The 18,207-nt window shown below is 44.4% G+C and overlaps 1 protein-coding gene across 3 annotated transcripts in view; it reads right to left on the bottom strand.

Moving 5' to 3' along the window:
- Positions 1–16,990, bottom strand: part of LOC117404599 (arf-GAP with coiled-coil, ANK repeat and PH domain-containing protein 1) — a 34,811-nt gene extending 17,821 nt beyond the window's left edge. Inside the window, exons 1-14 of one of the 3 annotated variants that reach the window (XM_059014450.1) lie at positions 16,846–16,990; positions 16,147–16,194; positions 15,747–15,925; positions 10,438–10,495; positions 9,710–9,829; positions 9,380–9,433; positions 8,859–8,917; positions 8,550–8,733; positions 7,242–7,286; positions 6,224–6,319; positions 2,945–3,019; positions 2,109–2,221; positions 1,001–1,052; positions 221–321 (exon numbers count right to left, since the gene is read on the bottom strand). In XM_059014450.1, the coding sequence (XP_058870433.1) occupies positions 221–321; positions 1,001–1,052; positions 2,109–2,221; positions 2,945–3,019; positions 6,224–6,319; positions 7,242–7,286; positions 8,550–8,733; positions 8,859–8,917; positions 9,380–9,433; positions 9,710–9,829; positions 10,438–10,495; positions 15,747–15,799 (1,010 nt within the window). In that variant the 5' untranslated portion in view covers positions 15,800–15,925; positions 16,147–16,194; positions 16,846–16,990. Of the gene's footprint in view, positions 1–220; positions 322–1,000; positions 1,053–2,108; positions 2,222–2,944; positions 3,020–6,223; positions 6,320–7,241; positions 7,287–8,549; positions 8,734–8,858; positions 8,918–9,379; positions 9,434–9,709; positions 9,830–10,437; positions 10,496–15,746; positions 15,926–16,146; positions 16,643–16,845 lie in introns of those variants that run through there. The other 2 variants (XM_059014451.1, XM_059014449.1) reach the window with 2 other exon arrangements.
- Positions 16,991–18,207: the final 1,217 nt, after the last annotated feature.

Below are 18,207 nucleotides of genomic sequence, written 5' to 3'. Positions count from 1 at the left end.
CAAGAGACATCACTATCCACACAACATATTCACTATAGAGCAACTTCGGATTATTATTATTTTTTTTAATATGCAATAAGAACCACGCATCAAGATGCAGTTAATTTTTGAAGCTACCCTTGAAAGAAATTTGAAGCCAGTTTACTGAAGTTAAATATAATTTGCGGTTCTCTGGATGGCCACAAGGGGGTGCAAAAGTGCACGACCAGTTTCTACTCACTTGGAAGGCGACACGACCTCAAAGCAGAAGCGCCGCTCGTTGTCTGGGCATTGCTTCACTGTACAGAGCCGGACATCTTCCACAACCACCGTCACTGCGTCCTGCAAGCACACACACACACACACACACCATGAGCAACGCCTCGCACAAGACACTCAGGAGATCAGGTTCTAGGGACAGATTCAGGCTCGGGGGTCCAGTGGTTAGAGAAAGGGGGCTCGATACCAGGAGGTTCAAATCCCGGCTCAGCCACTGACTCCCTGTGTGTGTGTGACCCTGAGCAAGTCACTGCACCTCCTTGTGCTCTGTCCTTCGGATGAGACGTCAAACAAACGAGGTCCCATTGGAAGTGACTCTGCAGCAGCAGCAGCAGCAGCAGCAGCAGTTGATGATGCAGAGTTCACCCCCTAGTCTCTGTAAGTCGCTTTGTATAAAAGCATCTGCTAAATTACTAATAAATTATAATTAAACCCGGGATAATTCTGGTCCATCTTCTTTGCACTCTTTCTAGAGCAGCAATATCCTTTTTGTAACAAGGTGACCAGAACTGAACATAATATTCTAGATGAGGTCCTACTGTAAAGTTTTAACATTACTTCCCTTGATTTAAATTCAACACTTTTCACTATATATCCGAGCATCTTGTTGGCCTTTTTTTTTTATAGCAGGACAGGTAAGATTTAGGGGATGTTGGCTACAATCATTTGAAATTCCACTTCCTTCCTGTGTTACACAGAATAGGGTCCCCCTTCCCCCCCCCCAGCTCTTAAAAAAAATCACCTTGAGTTTCTTCTGGTAAACCAGCTGGTTGTTTTGGATGGAAAACCAGCGTCTAGGAAAGAGAAGACAGAGAAAATAAATGATCCAAGCTGAACTGCTAACTTCTCATGCACGTTTCACCCCTATAGAAAGGCGATAACATTTCCAACTTCCGATCTCACAGAGTCTCCTCTCCTACAGAACTACAGAGTCAATTTCTACCTGCTTTCCATCTATGTATTGAGACACATGTAACAGACTTAAATTAACCAGTGTTGTAGTTTTCTTTTATAGATTCGAAATGGTGTTCATAATTCAGGTCAGATTAATAGTTATTAGGAGTCCCCTAGTGGTTAGGGCTCTGGACTCTTGACCGGAGGGTTGTGGGTTCAATCCCAGGTGGGGGACACTGCTGCTGTACCCTTGAGCAAGGTACTTTACCTAGATTGCTCCAGTAAAAACCCAACTGTATAAATGGGGAATTGTATGTAAAAATAATGTGATACCTTGTAACAATTGTAAGTCGCCCTGGATAAGGGCGTCTTACAAGAAATAAATAATAATAATAATAATAATAATAATAATAATAATTGACCAAAATGTTCTCGAGGAAGGGGGGGGTCAGGTAAAAGTGCCAGCCCCCCCAGACGAGAAGCGTTTCCCATCGACTCAATGCAGAAGCTGCCATGGGAGTGGCACTCGATTGTAAAGGTGAGGGAAGGACAGCTGTTGTTTTGAAGTCCGCCTGCTAATAAATCTATTATTATTATTATGTATTTCTTAGCAGACGCCCTTATCCAGGGCGACTTACAATTGTTACAAGATATCACATTATTTTTACATACAATTTATACAGTTGGGTTTTTACTGGAGCAATCTAGGTAAAGTACCTTGCTCAAGGGTACAACAGCAGTGTCCCCCCCACCTGGGATTGAACCCACGACCCTCCGGTCAAGAGTCCAGAGCCCTAACCACTACTCCGCACTGCTGCCCCAAATAGGTGTGTTTTGGGTTATTTTAATACTCAATTACTCGGAAACAAAGCGGGTATCGTCACACCGTTAATAATCTCGGCACGGGCCATCGAAGGGATTTTGTGATGAAATCTCCCCCTCTCTCCGGTACTGACCTGCTCCAGGTTTTGAAGGCGTTGCTGGCTCGTTTGTACAGGTAGCCTTCCATGGCGACGCCATTCCGGGCTTCAGGGTTGAACTCCATCATCGAGTCGTCATAGGAAATATCCTGGAGCAGAACAGCACAGGTCAAATCCAAAACTACAGCGGCGCCATCCTCATAGCGCTAACAAAATAAAATCCAGCATCCCTCAGACTGTATATACATGGATCACTTAGTAAAAAGTGTAAAAAAGTGCCTCCTATTTTCTGTTCTGAATGCCCCTTTATCTAATCTCCCATTTCCCTGGTCCTTGTTTCTTTTTTCAGGTTGAAAAAGTCCCCTGGGGTCGACACTGTCAATACCTTTTAGGATTTTGAAATGAATCAGATCATCGTCTTCTTTGTTCAAGACTGAATAGATTCAATTCTTTTAGCCTGTCTGCATACGACATGCCTTTTAAACCCGGGATAATTCTGGTCGCTCTTCTTTGCACTCTTTTTAGAGCAGCAATATCCTTTTTGTAACGAGGTGACCAGAACTGAACACAATATTCTAGGTGAGGTCTTACTAATGCATTGTAGAGTTTTAACATTACTTCCCTTGATTTAAATTCAACACTTCTCACAATATATCCGAGCATCTCGTTGGCCTTTTTTTATAGCTTCCCCACATTGTCTAGATGAAGACATTTCTGAGTCAACATAAACTCCTAGGTCTTTATTAAAATGTCGAGCCCGATTCCTTCGAAGGAACTCGAATTGGGAACTGATTCTGAAAAGGAACTGGAAATGGCGTGCAGATGGTTCTGCTGGCTGGGGGTTTATACTGGGATCGCAATGGCCGTTCTACCTTCTGCTTGACCGTGACGTGTCGCTGCTCCATGTCTCTCTTATCGCGCGCCGAGTTGAGAACCAGGTGATGGAGCTGGGATGAAAGAAAAGTTACATTATTAAAATGTGCAACCAACCTTCTAAGACGTAGTGGGGTGGGGAAGCATTTCAGCGTCGCACTGTGCACCACAGGTGAAGGGTGGCAGCCTGTGCAACACTAATATCCTTCCCCAAATGTCGAAGTCTTTAACAGTGGAGGTGGCTACTTTATTAGGACCTGTGTGTCCCCCCCCCCCCTCCGATTTGGCATGGCCCTGGAGGGGGGCATCCTGGTATACCCCGGGGGCCCTTGATGACTCTGGAGGCTGAACCAATAGTTTACTGAAGCATCCAGTCCAGCCAACAATGCTGAGCCCTGATGGCTGCTTTCAATAACGCCCCCTCCACTGAGCCAGAATGGATTGAGGAGCACGACAGAGACTTCTTCCACGGACACCACAGCGATCTCAATCCGACTGTGTGAAGGATTCGTCATCCTGATCCTCTGCCTGCCTCTCTGCACTCAATATTAACGAGGGAATGGATCTTCCAGCGCCTTGTGGAGTCTGGGTCACGTCAGGGCTGTGATCGGGGGCCAACGGTGACCCGATATTAGGGTCTGGTCCTAATAAAGTGGCCGGGGCAGAGTAGGTATAAGTTAAGGAGACTCTCGGACATTATTTTAAATTGAATCGAAGCAGTCAGTCGTCCGCATCGGAAATCTGGAAGCTGTACAGACACAGATAACCTGAATGTCGCTGTGTGTCAGGGTCAAAGGTCAACTCGGCAAACAGGAAACAGGAAGGCGCTCACCTTCCTGTCTCACTTTCACACAAAACAGACATTTGGAGGACGAGCGATCGCTGTGCCAGAGAGACCGCACTGTGTGTTTTCAACCCAAGGAAAAAAGAAGTGGCTTTAAAAACACCATTATTGAACGAACCGTTTGTTTTCTTTTAAATCAGATTAATAGCAGTTAACTTTACAAATCTATGAGATTGTTCAATCGGTTTCTCCTAGCTTCAAACGGCAGGCATCCCTGGCAGGAGACTAGAACTCCAGCTCCTGAACTTATAGTCCTAGTTAGGGGCGGCATTTTTCTCAGGTAAAAAACCGGGCTCATTTTTGACGCCATTTCGTGGTCTAAAAACAGGTATTAAGATATTTCACTATTCATTTATTAAAAGCAGAAAAAAACACAGCATTGTCCCATTCAAAATGGAACATGTTCTCTGGATATTAAACAGCAAATGGTTCTAAATACTGAAAAGCAGACCTGACAAACTGTACTGCGGACCTCAAGAGAAAGTTGTTGTGTAGTGTCTAAACTGGAGAGTAAATGAATCGGTGACCCACAACCTTATCTGGAGCGCTGCCGATGAGCATCAGGTTCAGAATCTCTTAATATCACTTCAAAGGAGTCAGCCAAACCGGACCAGGTGTCTATCAGGAATTCAATAACCTGGCAAACGAAACACAGCACTGACACGACAAATATGTCCCGTTGTGCTGCAGAATTCACATCAAAACTACTGCATCGATGACACTGGGGGCTGCAGAGCGTCTAACCTCATCTCGCCAACAGGGGGCAGAGTCCTCAACCGCAGTTCATCACACAACACTGCCCCCTTGACAACAGGCTTCGGAAGCGAGAGACCGACGTGACCTGCCAGGTCGCTTTCACAAGAGCAAGGCAGCTGCTGGAGAGGAAGTGGCTGAGCTGAGGACTGCAAGCACAGAGCAACCCTTCCTGTCTGCAGCACAGACACTGCTGAGGGAGCCAAATCAGACCCCAAGCACAACATGTGTGAGAGAAGAGAGTTTCTATCACAGCCAGTCTAGTGTAGAGAAGAGAGTTTCTATCATAGCCAGTCTAGTGTAGAGAAGAGAGTTTCTATCACAGCCAGTCTAGTGTAGAGAAAAGAGTTTCTATTCTATCACAGCCAGTCTAGTATAGAGAAGAGTTTCTATCACAGCCAGTCTAGTGCAGAGAAGAGAGTTTCTATCACAGCCAGTCTAGTGTAGAGAAGAGAGTTTCTATCACAGCCAGTCTAGTGTACAGAAGAGAGTTTCTCTGATGTCTTTAACGGGTGATGGGGTACCAGCCAGACCTGGGTCAATTAACTACTCTCCACATGAACATGTTTACTTGACCTATTTATCTTGAATAACCCAGCAATGACCCCAGCTACAAACACAGAAACGTGCTATAAAACCCAGTAATGATCAAGCGACAAATGAATGATTAACTGAACTGTAATTGATCAATTACATGGTGTAATTACAATTACGCAGGCGGGCAAGAGGTTCCGCTGCAATTGCATTGTAACCGAAATGAATTACAAAATTACCCGACTGCATTGTAATTGAAATTCAATTACAAATTACACAATTACAATTGTAATTGAAATTACAAATTACACAATTACAATTCGAATGGACTCCAGATTTATTTTTGTAAAAATAAACCTAAACAACAATGCAACACTCTTTCCACGTATGCGTTTGGGTTTTCATCTCCAGTTCCTGTGGCATTGCACAAGTCAGCTTCCCATGTGGTTGCCAGCGATTATCACACATCTAGATTTCTTCACTGACCTAAACCATTTTGAATAACTCTGACCCCTTTGGGAATAGGCCAGCTATCCTGCTGCAGTCTCCGCTAATAAACAGAGGCACTGAATCTAAGATAACACTTTGTGTGTCTCAGATTACTGTGTGTTTAGATAGCAGTTACACAGTAAACACACGTGCGCTTGCACGTCACCGCAATGGGATGATGCATAGCTGCAATGCACTTAATATGAAAATCCTTTTGCACAAGCCATCGGAGGACAACACAGATCTGAATGGCTCCACTGAAGACCTGCAGGCGCCCTGTCAGCCACAGGGGTCGCTGGTGAGCGGTGATCCGTGGATTCCCCTGCCGACCTGAGCCCTCCCTACCCGGACGGCACTCGGCCAGTTGTGCGCCGCCCCTAGGAACCCCCGGTCACGGTTGGCAAATGCCTGGATTCGAACCCGCGATCTCCAGGCGCATCCTGCACTCCACGCGGAGAGCCTTTACAGGATGCACCATTCAGGAGCCCCTAACTTTACAACGTTAAAGGAGCGAAAGGGTTCATTTTTTACTTGGAACCCCAAGGAAAGGAACTTAGAAACTCATAGAATGCAGCTGCGTACCGAACGTGAACTCAGAGGCATCCCTGTGACTGCAGCTGGAAAAACGCTGAGCTGACTTTGCAATGCGAAGTCTTACCTGCCCTGCCAGATCTTTCCTGTACTCCTCCAGCTCTCTGAAGGAATCGTACCCTTGAGCGAAGAACGTGGCCTGAGCCTCCACCAGAGACAACATCTGCAAGAGACAGGATCTCATTACACTGAAAACCTGCTACAGGATTATCAATATTATTATTATTATGAATGAGTCATTTAGCAGACACTTTTATACAAAGCGACTTAAGAGAGACTAGGGGGGTGAACTCTGCATCATCAACAACTGCTGCTGCTGCTGCTGCAGAGTCACTTCCAATAGGAGCTCGTTTGTTTGACGTCTCATCCGAAGGACAGAGCACAAGGAGGTTCAGTGACTTGCTCAGGGTCACACATAGTGAGTCAGTGGCTGAGCTGGGATTGAACCCAGAACCTTCTGATATCAAGCCCCTTTCTCTAACCACTGGACCACCAAGTATCCTATAGAGGCTAGGCCAAACGGTATTAAATAAACCCAAAACACAGCTATTTATTAGTGTGCCAATTACAAAACAAGAAATCGCTGTCCTTCCCTCACCTTTACAATCCAGTTCAACTCAATGGCAGTTATCTTCCATGTCTGACAATGACAATATGTAGCAAAACTGACAAACGCAACTGTTTCTACACACAAGTGTGACCTTTCCTTAAACCTAACCCGAGCTGTCGCTGTGGAAACTGGGAGGTGTAGTTCTTTGTCGACTTTAAATCAGAGAGAACACCCCTGCACAGGACTACAATCCCACAATGCACTGCAGAGATGATGCATTTCTAAGGAAACAAAGAAACCTGACAACGTTTTAAGATCAATCAGCTACGAGGAGCTGACGTTGGCCAAACGGCCGTGTCTCATAAGTCAGTATTCTAATGTTATGTTTACTAAAACACGTGTGTCTTTCAAAACTACACATTTGAGACCTATGAAAATGAATGGAAGCATGGGTCATTGGATTATTGTGTTAGCTTCAGTGTGTCGGTTATTGACAGGGGCTTGTTTATCGAAATGCATTGAAGAATTTACTCACAGCTGATAAAACTTCAGTCTTTTTCTTTGACTCAATAACGGTGATCTAGAAAAGAAAAAAAAACACACACAAACATGAAAACTGTTTATTTACCAATAAAATACTATTTTACACCAAGAGATCCAAGAGTTTACATTTCTGTAAAACAATACATTCGTTTTGGTGCACTACAAGTCAGTTTAATGTTCTGTCCCTTATAAAAATGAGCCATAATAATAGCATAGCAAAGTGTAATAAAGCACAGTGAAAGCAAAGCATAGGGAGGCATTGTAAAGCACAGAAAGGTGTGGTAAAGCATAGGGAAGCATTGTAAAAGCACAGAGAGGTATGGTAAAGCATAGGGAAGCATTGTGAAGCACAGAGAGGTCTGGTAAAGCACAGGGAAGCATTGTAAAGCACAGAGAGGTGTGGTAAAGCATAGGGAAGCATTGTAAAGCACAGAGAGGTCTGGTAAAGCATAGGGAAGCATTGTAAAGCACAGAGAGGTGTGGTAAAGCATAGGGAAGCATTGTAAAGCACAGAGAGGTGTGGTAAAGCACAGGGAAGCATTGTAAAGCACAGAGAGGTGTGGTAAAGCACAGGGAAGCATTGTAAAGCACAGAGAGGTGTGGTAAAGCATAGGGAGGCATTGTAAAGCACAGAGAGGTCTGGTAAAGCATAGGGAAGCATTGTAAAGCACAGAGAGGTCTGGTAAAGCATAGGGAAGCATTGTAAAGCACAGAGAGGTGTGGTAAAGCATAGGGAAGCATTGTAAAGCACAGAGAGGTGTGGTAAAGCATAGGGAAGCATTGTAAAGCACAGAGAGGTCTGGTAAAGCATAGGGAAGCATTGTAAAGCACAGAGAGGTGTGGTAAAGCATAGGGAAGCATTGTAAAGCACAGAGAGGTCTGGTAAAGCACAGGGAAGCATTGTAAAGCACAGAGAGGTGTGGTAAAGCATAGGGAAGCATTGTAAAGCACAGAGAGGTCTGGTAAAAAATTATATTAAAAAACAAACCATGATAAACTAACCCTTATAAAAGTTTCTCGTAATAAAAGCACAGCAAAGGGTTTACATGAGCTTATATGGAGACCATTATACTGCAGTGACTAGCATTCAGTCACAGCCTTCACAATTGTACCATATTCCTATTTCTATTTTATAATACTTGCATACTTTTTTTTTCAGTTATGGCAGGGCAACTTTTCAAACTCTGTAGAGTTCACACAAAACGTTTAAAAAATATTTTAAAGAAATCGCAGCCAAAACAGTGGCGAAGCACTAATGCAACGCAGTCTTCCGGGCCCTTGGTGGCGCTGTGCTGCTCACCTGCAGTACGTAGTCCAGCGCCTCGTTGCGGAAGGCCCTCCTGGCAGTGAGCAGGGCGGTGCTGGCCTCGTCCACCTCGTGCTGTTTGTTGCGCGGCGCCTGTGCATTGCGGATCAGAGAGTTCTCCAGACTCTCGCTGCTCTTATCAAACTCCTTCTTGGTGTCTTTGAACCTCTTCACATCCCTGAGAACACAGACGAAAGAAACTCAGAGATCTCCATTCAGGAGACAGGACTAGAACCGGCCGGCCAGAAGATTTAGTTAGCTAGAACTGCTTTTTTTTTTAAGAAACAGATTTGAAATACTCACTCTTTTACAAAATTCTGGATTTGCTGTTTGACTGACTTCTGAGTCGTTTCAATGAGCTCCTGAAAATCAAAAGGGATCAGGAAACATAAACCTCACGGTGCGATCAACAGACTTTCAACACGGAGCAGAAGAAAGAAATGTGGAAACGAGAAGAGAATCCAGGGATGCAAATAAGACTCCCGTTGCACAGCAGTGTGATCCATTCCTGGTTTTACTAGGAGTTTAATAATAAGACACACAAGAGCTTGTTTCCTAGACACACTGGGGCTGATCAAGCTGGAATGGGTGACACTGCTGTGCAATAGGAGTCTTATTCCCATCCCTGCATTTATAACTCCCTGTGTTTCCTATCTTCTGTTGTAAACTCTAATCAGCTTCCATTTCTGCCCAATGGGTAAAGATCTGGAACATCTGTTGACTAATTAAGCCAATAATTGGTGCAATTAAGTAACTTGGAGACCCCTGAACTACAGCACTGTATAATCTTAGCATAACGTGCCTCCCTTCACAGCCCTACTCACCCCCTGGGCTTCAATCATCACATTCAGCTTGCTGGAAAACTTCTCCAAACATTCCTGTAAAGTAAAAGCAACAGTTCTTTGAGAGTTAGGACAGGAGAGTGTGGAAGGTATGGAACGGGGTTAACATACCACTCTGCTGCATCCTACCTCACATCCTAGTTCATATTATTATTTGCACTGACTGTAAACTCCAATGTATTTAAATATTGTTTTTGCACTGTAAGCTTGTACTGGTAAAGGCGTCTGCCAAATAAACTAATAATAATAATAATAATAATAATAATAATAATAATAATAATAATAATAATAATGACAGGTGCAGGATCTCACCCTCATCATGTCGTCCCCTCTGGAGTACTGGCCGAGCTCTCGAACCCCGGCCACAAACTGACGGCTGTTACTGCAATACACACGTCCTGACTCCAGCATGGTGTTGCACTGCTTCACAAGCTAGAGACACACACGCACACAGAGACACACACACGCACACGCACACCCACACACGCAGAGACACACACATGCACGCACACAGAGACACACACACGCAGAGACACACACACGCAGAGACACGCACGCACGCACACAGAGACACACACACGCAGAGACACACACACGCACACACACAGACACACACACACGCACCACACACACACACAGACACACCCACACAGACACACAAACACACAAGCATGCACAGAGACACACGCACACAAACACACAGACACACACAGAGACACACACACAGACACACGCACGCACACACACAGAGACACGCACACACACACAGAGACACGCACACACAGACATACAGACACAGACGCACACACACACAGACACAGGGAGTAGGAGGGTTGAAAGGTCACACTGTCACATGATCATGATTTGAAATGGAACGTGGAAGGCTGTACGGTTTCTTACGTTTCTCCAGACAAGCTCAGAGCAGCTCCAAACCAGCCATATAATGACAATACCGGAGCATCAGAACCACTACGAACGAGTGGCTGCGTCATTAAATATTCAAGGAAACCATAAAAAAAAGGATCAGCGTTGTTTCTCACCTTGTCCAATTTGGCCTCCAGTTCCGTTACATCGCTTTCCACCGTCTCGATGGCTGCCCTGAAGACGTGGAAACAGAAGGGCAAAGTTTGAACCTGCTCTACATTTCTTTAAGAAGTACACGGAGCTCCCTGTCAATCTAACATGCATCAGCATCACTTCCCTGACCTCACACGCTGCGCTGTGAGAGAGACACACACTGTGTTCAACATGCGTTTCCAAGCCTCGTTCCTCACTGTTCCAATTCCATGACATGAACCCTTTATCCCACCCGGGTCCCAAATAGTTTTGATATTCCCTTACAGTCATTTCGCAGATTCCCCTCCCCATGCTTTTTCAATGCATTTACCATAGTTTACCAGGGTTTGTTTTTTAATATGCTTTACCACACCTCTCTGTGCTTTACAATGCTTCCCTATGCTTTACCACACCTCTCTGTGCTTTACAATGCTTCCCTATGCTTTACCACACCTCTCTGTGCTTTACAATGCTTCCCTATGCTTTACCACACCTCTCTGTGCTTTACAATGCTTCCCTATGCTTTACCAGACCTCTCTGTGTTTTACAATGCTCCCCTATGCTTTACCAGACCTCTCTGTGCTTTACAAAGCTTCCCTATGCTTTACCAGACCTCTCTGTGCTTTACAATGCTTCCCTATGCTTTACCACACCTCTCTGTGCTTTACAGTGCTTCCCTATGCTTTACCATACCTCTCTGTGCTTTACAATGCTTCCCTATGCTTTACCAGACCTCTCTGTGCTTTACAATGCTTCCCTATGCTTTACCACACCTCTCTGTGCTTTACAGTGCTTCCCTATGCTTTACCAGACCTCTCTGTGCTTTACAATGCACATTTCCCATCACCCTCCTGTTCACACATGTAACAGATTTACCAGTGAGCAGGAGGATGATGGGAAATGTAGTTCTGAGCGGTCCATGCGGGTACATGGGAAGCCATCTTGAGGCAGGGAATGCAATTTAAAAGTTTTAAAAAGTGGTCAAAATAATAAAAAAAAAAAAAATGAAACACACACCTTATATTCCTACATTGTTAACAAACTTTGATGCATATTCAAAATTCAAAAAAGTTTTGCATCACCTAGAATTTTAGGATTGAGACATCACTTAAATAAAAAAAAACACAACTAAATGAACATAATTTTGATATTTTCTCTCACATCACGTAACCAAAGAAACTACAAAATCATATCTCAAGTGCCTACCGGAAACCATAACAGCAGTACAGTAGCATTTCATGTTAGATTTCGAAATGCCACATTTTTTCTAGTTGGTTTTTCGTTATGTGGGAACTACAAAGCGGTGTGTAATTCAATATGTTATTCAGCAGGTTTCATTCGACTTTATGAAGCATGACTTCATTCTAGAGGGCGATGCAAAACTTTTGGCCAGAGCTGTAGAAGAAATTATTCATACGTATAGGTTTTCCATGAGGGCCTTAAAAAAAAAAAAAAAATTTGAAATGGACAGCCCCAATACTCAAACAAAGAGCTTGCTGTCTGAACCCAATGGCTGCTGCTGTCATTCAAAGCGAGCTCTGATTGGCTGAGCAGATCCAGCAGCACTATTTCCACACTGTGGTTAAAACGCGCTTCCTGTCAGTTTTGACAGAGCTGCTTCCACAGACGACAAACCAGCAGCAACATTTCGCATTCCAACGTGCGCTCAAGAGAGCTTTTCATATTTAAAATCAGCTTCTTCTTTGCTATTGTTGTTTTGTTTTGTTTTTAAGCTGGTTCCTAGTCGATTTGAATATGAAAGGAAAAAAAAAAAAAAACTGGCTTGACATCTTTTTAAGGGCTCCTGTTGCTGCGGTAACCCTCACTTCCTGTCTTTATCACTCCACTGCATCGGTACTGCTGATTTCCTGTTAGCTTGCCTCAGGTTGCCTAGCAACGGGAGGTTGTAACAGGCCGTTAATAAGTAGCAGGCTGTGGTAGACCATTTCTCTCTCTCTCTCTCTCTCTCTCTCTCTCTCTCTCTCTGTGCTTTACAATGCTTCCCTATGCTTTACCAGACCTCTCTGTGCTTTACAATGCTTCCCTATGCTTTACCAGACCTCTCTGTGCTTTACAATGCTTCCCTATGCTTTACCAGACCTCTCTGTGCTTTACAATGCTTCCCTATGCTTTACCACACCTCTCTGTGCTTTACAATGCTTCCCTATGCTTTACCAGACCTCTCTGTGCTTTACAATGCTTCCCTATGCTTTACCAGACCTCTCTGTGCTTTACAATGCTTCCCTATGCTTTACCACACCTCTCTGTGCTTTACAATGCTTCCCTATGCTTTACCAGACCTCTCTGTGCTTTACAATGCTTCCCTATGCTTTACCATACCTCTCTGTGCTTTACAATGCTTCCCTATGCTTTACCAGACCTCTCTGTGCTTTACAATGCTTCCCTATGCTTTACCATACCTCTCTGTGCTTTACAATGCTTCCCTATGCTTTACCAGACCTCTCTGTGCTTTACAATGCTTCCCTATGCTTTACCAGACCTCTCTGTGATTTTAGTATAAAGGTAATGCTAAACGTTTGAGTTAGAACTACTGATTGGGCAGCCCTGCACAGAAAGATATGGAGCAGACAGAGAGTCAGGACAGAGAGTCAGGACAGAGAGTCAGGACGGAGAGTCAGGACAGTGAGTCAGGACAGAGAGTCAGGACGGAGAGTCAGGACAGTGAGTCAGGACAGTGAGTCAGGACAGAGAGTCAGGACGGAGAGTCAGGACGGAGAGTCAGGACAGAGAGTCAGGACGGAGAGTCAGGACAGAGAGTCAGGACAGAGAGTCAGGACAGAGTCAGGACGGAGAGTCAGGACAGAGAGTCAGGACGGAGAGTCAGGACAGAGAGTCAGGACAGAGAGTCAGGACGGAGAGTCAGGACGGAGAGTCAGGACGGAGAGTCAGGACAGAGAGTCAGGACAGACAGCTTCAGGAGTCCTCGGGATCATCGAGTGCATCTCGACGCTGATGTCATGCATCATGAGACACTCCCTCGTGTTGTACATGTCTTTACAGGGCACTGGAAATATCAATGCTATCAGGAAGTGTGATCATCACAGTGTCTCTCACAACCCAGGCAGGAAACACTGCTGAGAGAGAGAGAGAGAGAGAGAGAGAGAGAGAGAGAGAGAGAGACAGAGAGAGAGAGAGAGAGAGAGAGAGAGACACAGACAGAGAGAGAAAGAGAGACAGAGAGAGAGAGAGAGAGAGAGACAGAGACAGAAATGAGAAAGAGAGAAAGAGAAATCACAAGGAAAGACAGAAAGAAAACTAGAAGGAAAACACGACCAAACTGTCCGCAGTCTGTGTTCATGTGGTGAGAATTTCCCAGCATTCCTACACTGACAGGCTGGTGATTTATTTATGAGGTAAATGTTACTTCTGTAGCTGCAGGAAGAATGCCAAGGGCAAACACGTTTAGGTTTTAAGGTGGAAGGATCAAGACACACTGCAGAGCGCTCTAGCAGTATAGGAGAGAGAACTCCACTCTCCACACTGCAGAGCGCTCTAGCAGTATAGGAAAGAGAACTCCACTCTCCACACTGCAGAGCGCTCCAGCAGTACAGGAAAGAGAACTCCACTCTCCACACTGCAGAGCGCTCTAGCAGTATAGGAAAGAGAACTCCACTCTCCACACTGCAGAGCGCTCTAGCAGTATAGGAAAGAGAACTCCACTCTCCACACTGCAGAGCGCTCTAGCAGTATAGGAAAGAGAACTCCACTCTCCACACTGCAGAGCGCTCCAGCAGTACAGGAAAGAGAACTCCACTCTCCACACTGCAGAGCGCTCTAGCAGTATAGGAAAGAGAACTCCACTCTCCACACTGCAGAGCGCTCTAGCAGTACAGGAAAGAGAACTCCACTCTCCACACTGCAGAGCGCTCTAGCAGTATAGGAAAGAGAACTCCACTCTCCACACTGCAGAGCGCTCTAGCAGTATAGGAAAGAGAACTCCACTCTCCACACTGCAGAGCGCTCTAGCAGTATAGGAAAGAGAACTCCACTCTCCACACTGCAGAGCGCTCTAGCAGTATAGGAAAGAGAACTCCACTCTCCACACTGCAGAGCGCTCTAGCAGTGTAGTAAAGAGAACTCCACTCTCCACACTGCAGAGCGCTCTAGCAGTATAGGAAAGAGAACTCCACTCTCCACACTGCAGAGCGCTCTAGCAGTATAGGAAAGAGAACTCCACTCTCCACACTGCAGAGCGCTCCAGCAGTACAGGAAAGAGAACTCCACTCTCCACACTGCAGAGCGCTCTAGCAGTATAGGAAAGAGAACTCCACTCTCCACACTGCAGAGTGCTCTAGCAGTACAGGAAAGAGAACTCCACTCTCCACACTGCAGAGCGCTCTAGCAGTATAGGAAAGAGAACTCCACTCTCCACGCTGCAGAGCGCTCTAGCAGTACAGGAAAGAGAACTCCACTCTCCACACTGCAGAGCGCTCTAGCAGTATAGGAAAGAGAACTCCACTCTCCACACTGCAGAGCGCTCTAGCAGTACAGGAAAGAGAACTCCACTCTCCACACTGCAGAGCGCTCTAGCAGTACAAGAAAGAGAACTCCACTCTCCACACTGCAGAGCGCTCTAGCAGTATAGGAAAGAGAACTCCACTCTCCACACTGCAGAGCGCTCTAGCAGTATAGGAAAGAGAACTCCACTCTCCACACTGCAGAGCGCTCTAGCAGTATAGGAAAGAGAACTCCACTCTCCACACTGCAGAGCGCTCTAGCAGTACAGGAAAGAGAACTCCACTCTCCACACTGCAGAGCGCTCTAGCAGTATAGGAAAGAGAACTCCACTCTCCACACTGCAGAGCACTCTAGCAGTATAGGAAAGAGAACTCCACTCTCCACACTGCAGAGCGCTCTAGCAGTACAAGAAAGAGAACTCCAATCTCCACACTGCAGAGCGCTCTAGCAGTATAGGAAAGAGAACTCCACTCTCCATACTGCAGAGCGCTCTAGCAGTATAGGAAAGAGAACTCCACTCTCCACACTGCAGAGCGCTCTAGCAGTATAGGAAAGAGAACTCCACTCTCCACACTGCAGAGCGCTCGAGCAGTATAGGAAAGAGAACTCCACTCTCCACACTGCAGAGCGCTCTAGCAGTATAGGAAAGAGAACTCCACTCTCCACACTGCAGAGCGCTCTAGCAGTATAGGAAAGAGAACTCCACTCGAGATTACAGTAACACGCTTAACATTACGCATCATTATAAATACTGCATTTGAAATTGTACAGGCACTGAGACAACTTTTAGGTTTGACTTAAAATGTTGTTTTACCTGAAACGTGGGGAGTCTTTTAAGCATTCTTCAAAATCCAGTTTCACCGTCATACTTCCAAAGGTTAATAAATATTATGAAAGGAAAAGAAAACTGAAATCCCCAGCGGCGGTGATGAATCAGGTAAGAGTGATCATCAATCAGGTGTGCAACTGAACGCGAAACCCACAGCGACTCCCCTGGAAACAGAAGTATAAATAAATAAATAAATAACATTTATTATTATTGTTTTTCTAAGTATTTCCCGTCAGAAAATAAATAAATGTACAAAACTTAAATCCGCATTGAGATATAACCAGCGCTAAGTACTACCAGGAAACACCGGTCCGGCTGTACTGTGCTACTGAAAAAGTATTTAAAATTAAATAAATATTTTTTCTTTTAAAAAAACGCGTCATACCTTGTTCCGTCGGACTCCCGTTCCGTGGGTATTAATCTTAGACTTGAACTAAAAAACACGAATGATTTAAAAAATACAAATTCTTCTCGAGGAGTCCGAAAACTTCATTTGATAAAATCTTAATAATAATAATACTAATCACAGGTGTCGTGGTCTGTGTGTGTGTGTTGCAGGTACTCGTCCTTCCTCTCCCCCGTTAACCCTGCTGATTTCCTTGCTGTTTTTCTCGGGTGTGTTTCTGCTCGGCTCCGGGTCGGGGGATCGCTCGCTGAACACGCCTGCCGGTCGAGAGCGCTGCAGGGGCGGCCGCGGCGCTGCTCACGCCCCGCCCCGGAATCCGGTTTCGAGAGACAGAGCGTGAAAAACCGCATGCATCAAAAACCAAAAGAAACACAGACTGCAAACTTTCTGTCGTCTAAAAATATTTCAGTGGCCAGGTCGTCTGTGTGATATATTCGTAATAACTGAGATCATGCTGCCTGAATTGCTATGTAGGTTTATATATGAAAGGTAATAATAACACGTGTTATGCGCGTCTTATATATATATATATATATATATATATATATATATATATATATATATATATATATATATATATATATATATATATTTAAACGTCGCGTTTCAGTGCTGTGCAGATGTTCTGTGTCGTTTTATCCGTTAGAGCTTCAGCTTTATTTTGATAATCACCTTTACCTTGTTTTAATTTCCCTTTCCTCTCCGGTTTCTCTGAGATACGAATGGACCAGCTTTACATCATTTTTTTTTTCCTCATTTTGTTGATCATTAATGAACATTCCTGTGCTGTGGGTGTTTGTCGAGTGATTGAAAACGAGACATGTTGTGTTTTGAATTGAAAGCGATGATCTTGAGGAGTCGAATGAGTCAAAGTTCAAGAATATTTTCATCTTGAAGAATTATCACTTTTTGACGTCACAGGATGACGTCAAATAGTGATAATGGATGCAAATATAGCCTTCATCCATGTGTATGTGTGTGTGTATGTATGTGTGTATATATATATATATATAACTTAAAGGAGTGCAATTATAGGTGGTATCTGTGTGTATGTATTTCTACAGGAAGTTAATGTTGCATGTAATGATGGCATGTGCAGTTATTTGATTACTCTGTGTACTGCGTTGCCGTGGCAGCCAGGTTTGCTTGTGGCGGGCTCCCTCTAGCGGTACACGTGGGTAATGACGGGGTACCGTTCTGTCAATACTGTGGCTGCTGGTCAAAACTTGCATACTTTTACGGGAGATCCCATGTAAACCTTGTATAGGCAATGCGATTTATCACTGTCCCTAATCCCTATTAAAGATTTCGATTTCAACGTCCTCTGGGGTTATATTGCACATATTTTAAGATGGTTAATTTAGAATCATTATTTAATAAGAGTAAAGCTGAGGGATCACGGAGCCCCTGTGCGGTTTTGAACTTGGTTTCAGGAGACGAGGTTTCAGGCCCCTGTGTGGCACACCAGGGGAGACTTGGGGGGTTTGACACAGCAAACCTCAAACTAGGACTCCTGGAACCAGGTTTCAAGCCGCTGCTCCTGGAAAAGTGGCTTTGTGTTTCTGATTAAATCTTAAAGGGAGTTGAAAGTTAATTTGGAAATTGGAGACAGACTCAGGACAGAGGGAAGGAGACACGTCTTCACACAGAGTGGTGAGGGGGTGAAATGGGTTACCCAGCCGTGCTGTCGATGCAGAATCACTGGGATCCTTCAAAACCCGACTTGACAACGTTTTGAGATAAATCAGCTGCTCAGAACCTGATAGGCTTTAAAAAGTCAGGTCCTTGTTTTGTGTGAATATATATATATATATATATATATATATATATATATATATATATATATATATAAATGTGTTTGTTTTGTGTTAAGCGTTAAGGATATTGCGTTTATGATATCGTTATTTAGATATACATGAAATATCATACGTACGCCACATACGTAAAAGTTTCCAGTAATATAGGAGACGCGGCTTGCCCGAGTTTCATGAAAACCATTTTTTTTGCACACAACAAAATAAATAAATAAATAAATAAATA

This window comes from Acipenser ruthenus, chromosome 48 (assembly GCF_902713425.1).
Source record: "Acipenser ruthenus chromosome 48, fAciRut3.2 maternal haplotype, whole genome shotgun sequence".
NCBI classification, from domain to species: domain Eukaryota; kingdom Metazoa; phylum Chordata; class Actinopteri; order Acipenseriformes; family Acipenseridae; genus Acipenser; species Acipenser ruthenus.
Note: the sequence above shows the minus strand (reverse complement) of the source record. Positions and strands in the feature narration are given on the sequence as shown.